The sequence below is a fragment of the Larus michahellis genome, chromosome 5, assembly GCF_964199755.1.
Source record: "Larus michahellis chromosome 5, bLarMic1.1, whole genome shotgun sequence".
Taxonomy (NCBI): Eukaryota; Metazoa; Chordata; class Aves; order Charadriiformes; family Laridae; genus Larus; species Larus michahellis.
This window is the reverse complement of record NC_133900.1, coordinates 64,730,100-64,745,496: the sequence shown is the minus strand read 5'-3', so window position 1 is coordinate 64,745,496 and position 15,397 is coordinate 64,730,100. Positions and strand designations below refer to the sequence as shown.

General features: G+C 41.1%; 1 protein-coding gene across 1 annotated transcript in view; it reads left to right on the top strand.

The window, feature by feature from the left end:
• The first annotated feature begins 1,658 nt into the window (after positions 1-1,658).
• The window catches only part of ADGRA3 (adhesion G protein-coupled receptor A3), a 57,905-nt gene continuing 44,166 nt past the window's right edge, over positions 1,659-15,397 (top strand). Inside the window, exon 1 of the mRNA XM_074587714.1 lies at positions 1,659-2,201. Coding sequence (XP_074443815.1) covers positions 1,915-2,201 — 287 coding nt within the window. The 5' untranslated portion in view covers positions 1,659-1,914. The remainder of the gene's footprint in view (positions 2,202-15,397) is intronic.

Here is a 15,397-nt window from a genome sequence, read left to right as displayed (position 1 = left end):
AAATGATGGTGCTCCATGATACAAAGCACTGATACAACACAAATTCACTCCGCTGTTTGAATTTGTTTAAAACAAAGGCCAAAGCGGAAGAATTAACTTTACAGTGGTGAGGTTTATGCTAATTAGATCTCTCCTCTCTCACAGTTGACACAACAGCAGCCTAAGAGCACAAAGGCATTGTCAACTTTGTATTTTGTGTCCTGACCTAATTTAGCTCAAGTGTAACAGTGGCCTCGCATCTCACCCAGATCAGGTCGGTCCTGCTGAGTGGCTCAGTGACGCAAACCTAGTATTAAAGTTCAAGGACCTGTGTCCTCTTTGCATTCTGGTCAGCAATTTCAGCAGGTGGGCCAGGTTCCACGTGCACTTGTAAGAGGCCATACAGTCAAGGAGAGAAAACATGATGGTGGCTAAAAAGTATCTACAACATGCCCAGGTAATTGTGATGTTATTAATGTAACCTTGTTCCACTTGCCCCAATACACAATTCCTATTGTTTGCCCACAAGTTCCATTAGGTTACATTTAAAACTGGGTTGAAAGCTGAGTGTTAAACATTATTCAAGGACACCTTAGGTTAAAGACTTTGTAAGACTCATTTTGGCAGCTGTTACTGCCAACGCCTAAAATTGCATTTCCGTGTAATAATAGGTATTTTGCAAGGTGTTATTTGCCAGTGCTCTTCTGTAAGGATGGCGCGTTGTTGAGTTCTTGGTTAGGGACCAGAACTTCCTACAGGTTCTGCAAAGTCTCTCTTAAAAATTTTGAAGTAGGTGCTGCCAGTTCTTCTAATTTGATTGCGAGTTAGGTAACAGTTATTTTATTATCCTCACACCTACCAGAGGCAAAGAACGTATTGAAAATTTCAGCTGTCACTCTCACAAAGGCATTTGTGCCCGGCTCTCCTGGCAGCAGAGAAATGTGAGAACATGACCTGACTACACCCAGAAAAGCAGTCCCAAGTGCGCAATGAAAAGAGGAATTGTAGGTAGTTGGGGGTTTTTTTAAACATTTGAGATTGATGGTACTGAAATAACTTTTTCCATCCTTTGGCCCTTTGGTTGTCGAGTGCGAATAACAGGGCTACCTCATTTCACAGGGATGATTTGAGGACAAATGTCTCACAAGCACAAGACACTTGCTGTTAAAGCACTGAAAGCCATTTAGCACCCGGGCGGGAGACCATCCTCCCTCCATGGAGCATGAACGGCCATGGTCCCTCCAGCAAGACCACGACTTAGGGCTGGGGGCAAGAGGCGAGGCATGGAAGCAGAGCAGAGGGAACCCAAACCACGCCACCCTGTTCCTCCGAGGGGGACAGGGCCCACGAAGCGTCAAAGGGACCCTCAGCTCCACAGAACGCTGGGGTGGGCGGCCCAAAGACACGGGCCAGAGAGGCCGGAGGGCCGCGACAGCTCGCTGCGGCGGGACGGGGGTCAGGCTCAGCGCTGCCGACCACCCTGCCAAGGGCGACGCGACGGCAGAACGGAGCGAGTGATCCCAACGGGAAGGCGGTTTCCCGCCTCAGCGGCGCTCACCCATCACCGCTGCCGCCACTGCCCCCTCACCCGGCGGCGCGCAGGCGCGGCTGCCGCCAGCGCGGCGCTTGCGCGGTGGGGCTGAGGCCCGGCGGGCGGGCTGTCGGCCGCGGAGCTCCGGCACCGACTCCGGCGTAAGGCGGCGCTGCTGTTGCTGCGCGGATCCCGCCCGGCCCCGACACAAAGGCGAGGGCGGCTGCGGCTCCTGCCCGCCCGCAACCCACCGCGCCGCATGGTGGCAGCGCTGCGGCCGCGCCTGGCGCCGCCCCCGCGGAACTAGGTGTACCCCCACCACCACCCCACCCCCGCCACTCTCCCGCCCCGTCCGGCCCCGCCGCCTGCGGGAGGAGTGGAGCGGGGCCCTGCACAACCCCGCCATGCTGCCCCCGGGCCGCCGCGCTCTCTGCCGCTCACCGCGCCGCCGCCGTCGTCGGCTGGCGGGGCTGCTGCCCGCGCTCCTGCTCCTAACGGCGCTGGGGGGGAGCGGCGGCGGGGTCGCGTTGCCGACGGGCTGTAAGTACGACGGCCGCCCCAAAAGCGCCGGCAAAGCGGTGGCGGCGGCGGCGGGCGGCGGCGGCCCGGTGGAGGTGAAGGTAGTTTGCAGCAACTTGGAGCTCGCTCAGGTCCTGCCTCCTGAGGCGCTGCCGAACCGGACGGTCACCCTGTGAGTACCGTCCCCGGGTGCGACGTTTTGGCGGGGCGTGGGGGGAAAAGGAAGGGGGGGGGGAGCGCCGGCCTGAGGTAAAATGGCGGGGGGGAAGGGGGGGGGGGGGTCTTGACCCCCTCTGCTACGGGGGAAGGGTCCGGTGTTTTCCCTGAGCTTCCCGGGATGGTGATTTTTGGGGAAGGCGGGAGGAAAAGTGTCCCGTTACCGGCGGGCGGCGGCGCGGGGGGGGCTGCGCGGGGCGGTACCGCCCCGCGCAGCCCCCCCGCGCCGCCGCCCGCCCCCGCGGAGCAGCATCCCCGCACCTCCCCCCCCACCATGTTCCTCCTTCCCTCATGGGGCTGCTTCCCCTCCAAGGGTTCAGGCTTAGGTGTTCCTTTAGTAAAAACAATTCCACAACTTTATTTATTTATTTATTTTTTTAAAAAAACTTCCCTCGATTTGTTTTATTATTATTTTTTTTTAAATCTCAGGAGAAAGTCAGCTTTACTCTGCCGTGCTTTGCTTTTTTGTTTTTTTTTTTGAGGTAGTTTTAACGCCCGAGGACGAAGAGAGAGCTGGGGCTGTGTGGGCCTGAAGCTTCCCGGTAGCAAAGAGCAACTCGGTTTTTATTTTGTTTCTTCTTTGGGGGGGGGGGAAAAAATAAAAGAAAAAAGGTCAGTTTACTGCCATGTAGCAGTAGGCGAGTGCTTTTTATGCGGAGGCGATCCTAGCTCATCCATTTGAATAACAAGTTTCAAACAGGATGTGCAACTTATTCCAAAGTCAGAAATATCTTGCTGTTTACTTAGACAGGAGTGTGTGCGTGTAAAGAAAGGATTTGCAAGTTGTTTTTCTCTTCCCGAGACATTAATCGGTCGCTCCAGCAAAGAAGTTTGTAGAATGGTTTGGGTTTGGAAGGGGCATTTAAAGATCATCGAGTCCAATCCCCTGGCCATGGGCAGGGACATCAGCAGCACTGATTTCATGGGTGGATGGCCCTAAAAGTGGAACCTTTCCTAAAAGAACCTTAAAGTGCCTGTGCTACCGTGGGAAGACTCAAGCGCAACCAAGTAGAATGCAAGAAAATCAATGAAAAGAAACTGAATTATGGCGTCTAGCTTAAGATATTTATGTACTTAACTGGAAATCACAGGTTTGATAGATCTACCAATAATCCAAGTTTAATGAGCATAGAATGTATATAGTTCTGTCCTGAGAACAACAGTCTCATTGCTGCTTTTGTGAGCTTTGACAGCACTGAAACACCAAGGAAGGGCTTCCTTCATGAAGTCTTAGTGAGGTGTGGACCCAGTCAGCTGTCAGATGCATGGATCTGGACCTATGAGAAAAGGGAAAGGCAAAAAGAGGGAGGTGATTAAGGTCTACAGTAATTGTTCTTGCTTGGCAATCTGTAGGGGCTCAGAGAATATTTCTAAATGACCTGTGAAAGTGACCAGAAATATTCATGTGTGAAGTTTCTGAAGTAGAAGAGAACACAAAAAGTAGAAGATGACATCTGTTTGATCAACAAATTCATTTTAGTCGTCACTGGCCTCAAATGCTTTGCAGCCAATTAACTGTTAAAAGTACAGTATTATCCATTAAACTGTTGATAAAAGTAGATAGTAGTATGGTTGATACGCAAAAGTTGATGGTGCGGGTCTTTGGTTCAAAAAACTTGGAGTCACAGCTCTGATGACTGTGAAAGACAAGCAGGTGTCAAACATGGCAGCCTTGCTTGCTTGCTTGGAAGAGTAGTTCATCTTTTGTCTTGATTTTCGTACTCCTTCATTATCTAGAGCATATCAATGTACACTAAATAGTTGCTTTTAGTTTTAACTGGCCGTTGAAGTTCATGACAACTTCCGAAACATTTGGTTTTCCCTTTTAAACTTTTTAACACATAGCAAGAAACAATACGATTTTTTTAATTGTCGTTTGTAGTAAGTATCATAACTGTGCTGATACAATTGGTATGAACAGACACTTTGAAATGTTACTTAAATATAAGGCAAAGATTATTAAACCAATGCGCCTACTTTTTCTAACTGTTGTGGTTCAGGATCTTTCAAGTTTGTTGACTTTTGAGGTGTTGACTTTCCATATCTCTGAGAGATTTTTTTTTTTTCTCAATCCTTTTTAACCTGGTTAGAAATTTTTGGTGATTTATGGGGTGTGTTGCCAGGTGCCATTTCACTGATGTGTTGATTAGTAGTGGCTGGGTTAATCGTTATCTAATCTTTTGCCAAAAAATAGTTTGGGTTTTTTTTCCCAAGCTGATGCTTAGCATTGCAGCACTTGGTGGATAGTGGAAGGTTGTCTGATTAGAGTCAAACTGCCTGAAGTTATCTTGAATCTTGATTCTTGTGGGATTCTTCTATTAAGATAAGTACTAGTTCTATTATAGCTTTTTGGATTAGTGGATCACCACAGAGATAAGTAGCTGAAAATAGATCAGTGTGGTGTAGATCAGCTGCATTTTAATTCAGTTAATTTTCTTTTATGTTGGCTCTTATTTTGCACAAACCAATTTTAAATATGAGGACCTATATAGTTTTATGCAACTTTTGGGGGTTTGCGTGAGCTAGGAATGACTCAAATTAAGTGATTATATTCATTTTGGAAATCCTGGTTCCATCACTGATCAAAATCTTAGACTTTCAGTAGATCAGCTGCTGTGCATTTAGCGTTTATGATTTTTTTTTCCCCCAATGAAATATTTTTGAGCACAGAAGTCTCTAAAAAGTGAGGAAATAAGGGAAATAGTGGAAATTAGAATAAATGAGTAGCATCTGAGGATGCTGGCCAGGTTATTTCATTTTTGTGTACCATTGTAGTTAGCAGTTAATGATAAGTTGGGCAAGGTCACTTAATTTATGAAATGCCTTGGCATGTTAGCCACAAAACATGTTATTCCCCTAGTAATTCAGGTCAGTACTAGTTAGAATCTTTAGTTACAATTCAGAAGAAGTATCCTAACTTGATTTCAATTGATAAGAGACTAAGTTTGTTTAATGATTGAGGAAGGAAAGCAAACACTGGAAGAAGAGTATTGAATACAGAGAGATGTCTGTGGGAGAATAAGTAAAGTTTAGGATTTCTGGCAGTACTATAAATTGAGATGCCTTTAGAATCCAGGTAGAATTAGCTGGTGCTTTACTGAGCAGTTAGGTCAAATTCCAAGGTGAATTCAAGTTTGATAATAGCTAAGGAAGGGACTTTTTTGTAGCCATAACTATATAATAAAAAACTGATTGGGATGCAGATGAGGGCTGTATCTATGTGAACACCACAGATGGCTTTGACCTTTGTAGTTTAACCAACCCAATGAGATGCTTTTGGTGTGAAGATAACATAACTGGGTGAATGTAACTCGGTACTATGTCTGACATGCTCAGTATTTCAGAAGATACTGAAGCCATTGCCATGATTCACATTTAAGTAAGGAATGCGCTATACTCTTGTAATAGAAGTCAGAGATAAGATATCCATTGCTGTTGTGGTTCTTTGATGCAAGCTCAGTTGATGATGTCGTAACGCGTTGGATATTAGCCATTACTTTGTTCTTTGGAAGAGAATGCGTAATCCCATTGAAGGCAAGCCCATGAAGTTGTAATCCTTGTTATTTGTTGATAATTTTAGTTACCCATTAAGCATAGGTTATTCTATAGCAATAGGAATCTAAATAAACAGAGGAAAAGCATATATATGCAGTAAAGAATTGTGTTTCTGAAGCAGGGGCCTTATTGGTCTGTAAACAACTTCACTTACCCACATATCTTGATAGGAACATGTAAGTATCAGTGTTTACACTTAAGTGTTAGAATTTTCAAGCCAGAGGAGGAGTCTGGATCTGTGTTCAGAACTGTTCATAGATATGGTTACCTGGGTTACTGTTGAGAAACAACTGAAAATGTCATGCTTTTTGTCCAGCTCCTAAATATAATCATATCAAACTACATCCATTAAGCATCTGAAAGTGATACTTATTTGGTCTTCCAGATACCTGTGCGGCCTTTCCATTTGTAACACAAATTCGTGAATTCCAAAAGTTTCAAAGCAAAAGGTCACTCATTGCAAGGAGTCACTTGTATCACAGTGTGTGATTACATTGTAATTACATGAGTAATTTTTTCCTTCTTACAGGAAAAGTACTCTTTAAGTTTTAAAAAGAAAGCAAATAGATACTACATAATTACTTATATTTGTGGGGTTTTTAATATTATTTTCTTTTTTGAGGCATGATCCTTTGTTTTACGTAGTTGAGTCTTTCTCTACTATGGGTTTGAAAGAAAAGCGTCCTGTACCAAGACATGGACAAACAGGAAGTATGGGGATAGTAAATGTTTTCTGTGGAAGTTTGCCTCTTCTTTTAAAGTACGTTTCCATTATTAACTCAAAGGTACTCTTGACAGCTAGTCCCTTTTTTGGTTGATAGTCTATTTTAGACTATTATAAGTGCTCAGTACTAATAACTTGGGCAGTGATAACATTTTTTGAAGACACAAAGGGCTAATAACTCCTATTTAAACTTATCTTAAAATTTTCTTCAGTCAGTGGATACAGGGAGTATGCAAAATATATTTTATTCATGAACATGTGGCAGTACAGAGACAGTACTTCAGAATTGTTGTATCCACAATTTAGTAATTCGCAAGTACTTGTGTGTGCCTCTTTACCAGTGTCATCCAACTCCTAAAAATCATTAGTGTTTCATTTTCTGTTAGGCTTGTATTTTAGTAGACCTATTCAGTATATATCTATCAGATTTTGTGTATGTCTTTTACCTTGCTGAGAAGATAGATAACAATCCACACTCAAAAGCAGATGCATGCTTTGTTGTATGCCCTATTCCAACACTGATTTGTTATTGTGGGGTTATTATTACAGCATATTGAATACATACAGTATTTTTTTATGATTGTGGATATGTCTGTGTATATTTGAGTATTGCAAGAAAATTCTGAGGTCACAGGCGTTTCTTCTAAATTACAATATTTTGTTCTACCTAAATAACTATTAAACTTCGGAAGACATCATGTTGCGTTGTTAGCACATATCCACTGGGATACCCAGTCAAGTTTGAATAGTGTTCTCTTGTTTCTTTTAGTGTTGCAGTAATGGCTTTAACATACATGGTGGGTTGTAACTGGTAAGAGTCTTCATGAAATAATGATTGTATCAATGCATACTGTTTTTTTTAAAAGATTATTCTTCTATATAAGCATTTTTGTTTTGTCTTTCACAATGAGATTGTAGTTTTGATTAAATACATGAAGTAATTAGAAATATGGCTTCTGTACCATAGATGCAATTATAGGCAGTTGTTATGAGCTGGGGCTCAGATTTTGAGAGCTCTGTATTGATTACTGCTGACTTAAAAATAAGGGAGGAGGACAGAGATGTGTTCTGCAAAATTCTGGAGAGCAAATTTAAATTTTTGTAATGAGGGAAATTTACTTTTTAATTCTCTGAGCCACAATGTTAATGTAGACTTGACTAATACCTTTATTCCCATGAAGATATCCTCATAAGCAATGCCCTTTATGTGTTCACTGTCCCTTCAGTGAGTATTAGATGTGCAATGCATTACGCAGTATCTAGCCTCAAGAAGAGAGATTTTAATCTTTGGGACTAATACTTTTTTCTTTTATTGTTGTCTTTTATTGATCAGTAGTACTCCTGTTTTTGTTTCAGCTTGGCAGAAGTGCAAAATATTAAAATTAAAATGTCAGTGACAAGAGTTAAAGAAATAGAACTAGAATTTGTGCTGCAGTGATGAATGAAGAATGAACAACTACATGTATCTCATTCCTTTTGCTTGTAGCTTGTTCAAGGTTTCAGAGGTTATTTTTGTAATTAAAAACGAGTATGGAGCTGCAAGATTAGATTTTTCAGAATTTAATGGTTCCCATATGTACTTTGCATGGACCAGATATGTTGCAGGTTCATGGATTTGTCATTAATGCCTTATTTAGTCTTTATCTTCGCCATAATCGTAGAATCATAGTATGGTTCGCGTTGGAAGGGACCTTAAAGATCATCTAGTTCAAATGCCTGCCCTGGGCAGGGACACCTCCCACTAGACCAGGCTGCTCAAAGCCCCATCCAGCCTGGCCTTGAACACTTCCAGGGATGGGGCATCCACAACTTCCTGGGCAACCTGTTCCAGTGCCTCACCACCCTCACAGTAAAGAGTTTCCTTCCCAATATCTAATCTAAATCTCCCCTCTTTCATTTTAAAACTGTTACCCCTTGTCCTATCACTACACTCCCTGATAATAGTCTCTATAATTTTTCAATCTGTACAGTTTAAATGCGTTCTTTGTACTAGTAGTTAATCCATGAAGATTAAAAATGGTTGAGCATTTCATTTCATTAGTAATATAAATTGTTTTAGATTTAAGAACTTCAGAGAGGGTAACTGAAGTATATTTTTTTGAGTTTTGCTTTCTGCAGTGAGATAATGAATTTTAAATAATAGCTTGTAAAATCTTAAGTAATCTATTAAATATCTTTAGTCTTTAACACAGTAATTGAGTGAGAATTTTATTTTCACCTTTGGATTTCACTGTTTGGCTGTTTAGCAGTGGGAACTGCAATGTCTTGCTGCTCTTAGAGCGCTACAGTGGGACACATATGCATTAATTATTGTTTATGCGTGTTACTGTGTTGTGACTCCTCCTTTGGTAATGACACAGGGCATGTCCAGTGGTGCAGTACAGTACTGTCCTACAGGTCTCCAAGCTATCTGAGTCAATGGGATGTGAGTACACTGCAGCGCAGAGCTGCTGGGTCCCAAAGTCACGTAATCGCTTTGGTGGTGCGTGTGATCCAAGCTAGTCAGACAGTTTTGTCAAATTGTTGCTTTTGGAGTAGGAGCTTGACATTTTTGGCAAGGCAGACCAACTATGAGATCTTTTTGTGTGGGTAAAAAATCCCAAACAAACCAAACATAATAAATGCAGATTGATTGAAGGTGTTTAAGAAATAGCCTAATTCCATAATTCTGTCTGCACTGGACAGTGTGTTCTAGGATTCCTCCAGGCAAGACTCCAGCATTACAGCTCTAGGTGGCTGTGGGCTGCACGGTCTTCAGGTGCTTTGTCTAAGAGTACAGTCTGTGTCCTCTGCTAGGTCAGTTCAATGTAGGGGAAAAAAGATGCCTTGAGGCAGAGAGGTTAGGGTCTAGATAGGGAGTGAAGAAAGGCAGGGAGGATGGATTAAAAGGCAGACACTACTACTGGGAGTTGGTCAGGAATTGAGATGGGAGGAGGGGTTTCTTTGAATGGATGTGTTGCTTATGGAGATGGAAAATAAGGACTTCAGAGGGAATGAAGGCAGAGCAGATAAGGTGTTGAAGGGTGAGTGTTGTACTGCATCCAGCTCTGGAGCCCTCAGCACAGGAAAGACATGGACCTGTTCGAGCAGATCAAGAGGAGGGCCACAAAAATGATCAGAGGGATGGAACATCTCTCCTGTGAGGACAGGCTGAGAAAGTTGGGGTTGTTCAGCCTGGAGAAGAGAAGGCTCCGGGGCGACCTTGCTGCAGCCTTCCAGTACTTAAAGGGGGCTTACAAGAAAGATGGGGACAAACTTCTTGGCAGGGGCTGTTGTGATAGGACAGGGGTAATGGTTTTAAAATAAAAGAGGGTAGCTTTAGACTACATATAAGGAAGAAATTTTTTTACGCTGAGTGTGGCGAAACAGTGGTACAGGTTTCCCAGAGAGGTGGTAGATGCCCCATCCCTGTAAACATTCCAGGTCAGGTTGGACGGGGCTCCAAGTAACCTGATCTAGTGGAATACGTCCCTGCTCATTGCAGGAGGGTTGGACTAGATGGCCTTTAAAGGTCCCTTCCAACCTGAACTATTCTAGGATTCTATCACCTGGCTTACCAAGAAATCAGCAAGAATTCTTGGAAATTCAACAGCTACCCACAAAATCAGTAAAGGCAGGATTAGTGACTGGATGCCAGTAGGAGAAGATGGATCAAAGAAGGAAATGGTAGTGGTATAACACAGTCTGGGAGAACTCTTCTGGTATTGTCCACATGATATGCTATTTCCATCTGGGAAGATGAACATCAAGTCTTTTGTTTGTCAGACAGAAGGACTCCTAATTAGTTAGCGCATGGGTTTACAGAATAGGTTTTACCTTGAAACTTAGTATCAGGCAGAGTTTGTAAGTTTTCCCAGATTTCTGAAAACATCCTGTAAGGCATCCTAAACAACTGATTCTAATACCTCAAATTGTTGTTTTAGGATAACAGCCTCTGGAGTTAACAGGAATTTAAACCAATCCTCAAAATTGTGTGTCAGTGGGCTTATTAAAGTGATCTGACCTTACTGCTCTGTGCTGGAGAAGGGAGGTCCTCTTCCACCCTCTCTTCCTGCATCTGGCACGGGCACGATCAGGAGCAAGGGCAGGGGAAAGGAGATCTCCCCCTCTGAGTGCAGAAAGCTGCATCCCCATCCAGCTGCCTGTAAAACTGTAGCCTGAGCTGGAGCATTTGTACCTTCGCCTCCCAGTCTCTGGCTGTGTGGGTGGTTGGCTTTTTTTTCCCCGTCCCTTGGCTGTCTGGCTCCATGCCTAGTCAGTTCAGGGAGCTAAACTACCCAAAAACTGTTGACTTCTGTAGGCTTAGGGTATAAATTTTTGTGAAAATGTGTCTTCGTGTGCCAGCAGTTGATAGGAAGTGCTTGCTAACGTGTCTAGACAAAGCGCTTTCTAGAGAGCACATACACCTGATAGGAAATGTAAATACATGTGAGGCTGGGCGTGACAGCACATGCTGTAACTGTGATATGATACACAGAATGTATTGTCTGTAACCGCTTAAGTTAGGAGGGTCTGGCTAGGCATAGAGATGCCTATGTATGCAGTATTTCCTGTGAAGCAAGTTACTGTCTTGCATGTACGTATGGAGGTTGGAGGAGTAGAATAAGCTTGCACTAAACTGCAAGTCTGGGAGAATCCTAGTAAGTGTACATCTGCTGGATAACAAGTGGGAAACTCATGAGGGAGCCAGAAGGGAGGGGAATAAGACAGGAGGGGGTTACTGGTTACTACAGAAAAAAGTTGATCATCATCTCTTAAACTAATACACACGCTAGAGATAAAAAGATAGGGGGGAGAACTTGGAGGAAGCTTCCCAGAAGGTAATGGTCCCAAAGGTTAGCTAACCAGTGCTTTTGGTTAGCTTTAGGAACAGCAGCTCAGAGTTAGTGTTGGAAGAAATTGAATGTTGCTGCATTCTCTTAATTTTCTCTTAGGAAGGCTTTCCAACCTAGGGTACGTACTAGAAAGAGAGGTTTGGTTGGTAAGGTTATAATTTCACAAGGGTTTCTTTTGATAGTAGTGTCATTTTCAGCAACATTGCTACTCATTCTTGTATTCTGTTTTGCCCCTCAGTTCTGTCCTTTTTCCAAGATTATTTTCATTTGTTACTTTTACGTAGAAAATTGACTGAGGTACTCCAGTGGTTGGCACTGTGTTTCACTATAAATAAAGAATTCTGTCCTTAAAGAAAGATTTGTCCTTAAAGAAAAGCAATAAATAAAGCATGTGGCTACATACTGAATATCAAGAAAAAAATTATCTTGAATAGCAGTGCACGAAGTGAGCGTTGTTGCTTGAATGATGCAGGGATTGTGTAGAAAAAAAGTCGTCCATCATTGCATCACATAAAGTTATCACAATCTCAGTTAAAAATGGAATTATATAAATAGACGCAGTTTTAATTCTGTAATTTTATTACTTCTGAGTGTATTAGTTTACAATCTTTATATTGTTTAATGTGCGTAATAATGGAATAGCACAGGAAATCTTTTTATCTGTTGCAAACTTCTGTATTGCAAATGTTTCATTGCTAAGCTTCCTCAATTATAATGTTTTTGTTAAATTGGAAAATACTGTCTCCTTCTGTTAGGGGCCTTGGAAAAATTCATAATTCTTTGTGTATAGCTTGGGGAGTGTTTTCATTTCAGAGTTACTTTTAAGCAAGTACTGTTCATGTTCTGCTCAGTCCATTACTTATGTTTCTTTCCCTTTGACACCAGTAACTCACTAGAAGGCAAGAAACTAACTGTTGAAAAATATTTGGTTTATATCCTTGTTAAATCACAGCTTCTGCAAGATAAACTTCAAAAAATGTATTTCTGTTTGCATGTTCACGGCTTTCAGCAGAAAGCATTTTTCTTGGTTGTACAGTTGGTTATTTTAGTTCAATTTTTGCTGGTGGCCGCTTTCCCAGTCCTTAGAGTATACAGCCATCATAATGAAATGATCTGATTTATTTTCTATTTCCTGACTCTCTATTTGAGTCTCTTAAAATGTGTTCTGGAAGCTACTTCAGCATTCAGCTAAAAATTACACTGTCTCCCGGTCTTCCTACTGGCTTCTTGGAGGCCATTTTGACTATTTTGTAATAGTGTTAATGGATCTGTGTGTATTTTAACAGTATCCCAGGAAAGGATTTATTGGTGAAGTTTGGAGATGCATTCTGAATTCCTGTCTAGTTGACTGCTGCCTCAGTGCTGGTTGTTAAATAGCTGACAAGCCAAGATTGTTTCATAGAACAAAACTTTTTTCACTTAGTCCTTATTAGCTTATTGTAATGTTAAAAAGAAAACAAGCCTTGATTATTTTTTTAATTTTTTTTCCTCCTGTAAAAAAAGAAAAGGATGATTACACCACCTTTAAAAAAAAAAAAAAAAAGGATGATTAAGGATGATTACAGCAGCTTTAGTATCTGTTGCTAAAACTCTTTTTAGCACAAAGGACAGGCTTTTGGTTTGACTGCATAGTTATGTTCTGCATGCTAGCAACTGGATAACTATTGCCAAAGGTCTTGCCAGTATGTTGGAGTCAGAGTTGAGTTTCATTTGCAGAGTTTTGCCAAATTCTTCTGCCACTTTATGGAGCAAAATGGAAACAGGGCTTTCAGATCCAAGCCATATTCAAGAAAGGAACATTTCAGCAATGTTCTTGGAATGGGTGAAAAGCTGGGGTGTTTTATGGGAGGGTTTGTTGGTTTTTTGTTTTTTGTTTTTTTTTTTTTTTTTTTTTTTCCTTGAGGTACGTTGTTGCAGATCACCTCTTTCTTTTTGGCCAAAGGAGAGGGAAATGCGTTGCTTTAAGGTGACTTGAGACATTGTCCATAATGCTTTCTACAGCCTACTTTTCATCTGCTTTTTCTTCCGAGTTCTTTGTGGTAATTCCTGTGGCTATGAGTGTGTTTGCATGTGATAGTTCCACGTTTTATTTTCTGTTGTGTAAGGGTTGGACAAGCAAAATGCATTTGTTCCAAACAGGTATCGTTGATCATTTCTTTAAAAAAAAAAAAAATTTAAAAAAATTAAAAAATAAATGTGATCTGGAGCTTGTAAGGAGCAACAATGACATTAGGCTATGGAAACCGCTTCATGAAGTCTCCATGTACATCATTTATGTTGCTAAGTCACATGGTAAAGAGGAGTTGAACAACATGGGGATGAGTGGACATCTGTAGCTCCCCACCATTTTCCCTTTAAACTTCTTAATGATGGAAAAGTTCGTGTATTTTCAGAATTACTTGCCTCTTAGGGAAAATTATGGTCTTAAACTAGTAACTTAGAATTATTATTGATCACAAATAATTTTCTGTGTCTAAGTGGTACATAATAGTCCATCATTTCACTGTACATTACTGCACAGAAATTGTGAAAGTGACTATAAAACTTATACTTGGAGGTGAATGCTTTATTGTGTTTTGTCTTCTTATGCCACATCCCTTAACACTTCAAATAATGTATAGACTAAATATATTAATAGCAAGTTTTAAACTGCATTTTTTTTAAAGATTACACTTACAACATTTTTAAGTGCGATGAAATGTTTTAGGTTATATGGAGTGTTGTAAAATCTGTCATTTATTGTACTAAACCTTTATGGTTGAGCAACTAACAGCCTCTGCAGAGAAAATACTAAATCAGTCTGACTATAATTTGTACATCACACTCCAGAGAGAAATTTACCTAGTGCACAGATATTCAAAGGCTTCTACTTTAGGCCTATTATTTTATAGGCAATGTCAGAAAACTAATTTTTTTTTTTTTTTTTACAGAACTGTAATTTTTATTTAGTTTGGTCAGTTATAGCTACTTCTGAAGTGGTTCTGCTTCATTTTGAATAGCTCCTTTTTCTAGAAAAAGTACAGGTAAAATCAATAAATCTTAAGATGAAGTCAATTATAACAAAAAGACGAATTATTTCTGTGCTACCAAAGACTGTAGTTTGCTTGCTTGCTTGTGTTGCCTTGGATGTTTTCTGAACCTCCTGCTTTTTCTTCTTATTTTGTCTGTAAGTCTGAAATTGGTCTGTTTTTTTTTCTTGCTGCTACTGTTATGCCTTGTGTTTGGTTTGTATTAACTATTAATTAGGTGTTTTTTATAAGCTCTTTCATTCTTTTTTTTAAATATATTATTCTTTTTCTTCCCACATACACTGCTGAAACCAGAAAGGATGTTGAAATAAAGGGATACTTTGCTCTGAATAGATCTGGTTTGCAGAATGAATCCTGTACCTACCATTTCTACAAATAATACTTACTATTTAGGTTGAAACCTCTTTATCCCTGAGTAGAAGTGAAAGTAGCTTCAAAGACTTTAGGATGGGTGATTTTAATGCTTCAGTTAAATTTTACTAGTTTTGTAGGCATTCCAAGATGTATATTATTATACTATTTACCAAACTTGTGGTCTTACAAATGTATATTCTGGTTTTCTCTTACGTGTTGGGCCTTCCTTAATATACATGTAGATTTCTGAAGAGTGCCTGGGCTTCCTTGAATTGTATATCTGTTATTAAAAAAATTGCTGTCTGCGTTTCATTTGTCATCTAGGTTATCACAGCTGCATCCACGGGGCAATTTTCCTTCTTTCCTTCCTGTAAGGTAGACTCTAGAATTGTGTTTTCACAAGAGCAAACTTTCTTCTTAGCTGACACTAGTGGATGCATTATAGGTGCATACAACAGCAAATTCTCAGAATATTTTTTTGTATTTTTTTTCTCATCCTGTCCACCATTCCTGTGATCACTCTTCACCTGGTATTAGCTGTGTAGTGTACTGTGGTGATGACGCTTTTGCAGTTGCCGTATAAATTAATCTCTTGGATGATGCTTTGCATAAATGTGTAGTTTAATGCTTGTTGCTCATGGAGCAGCGGACACCA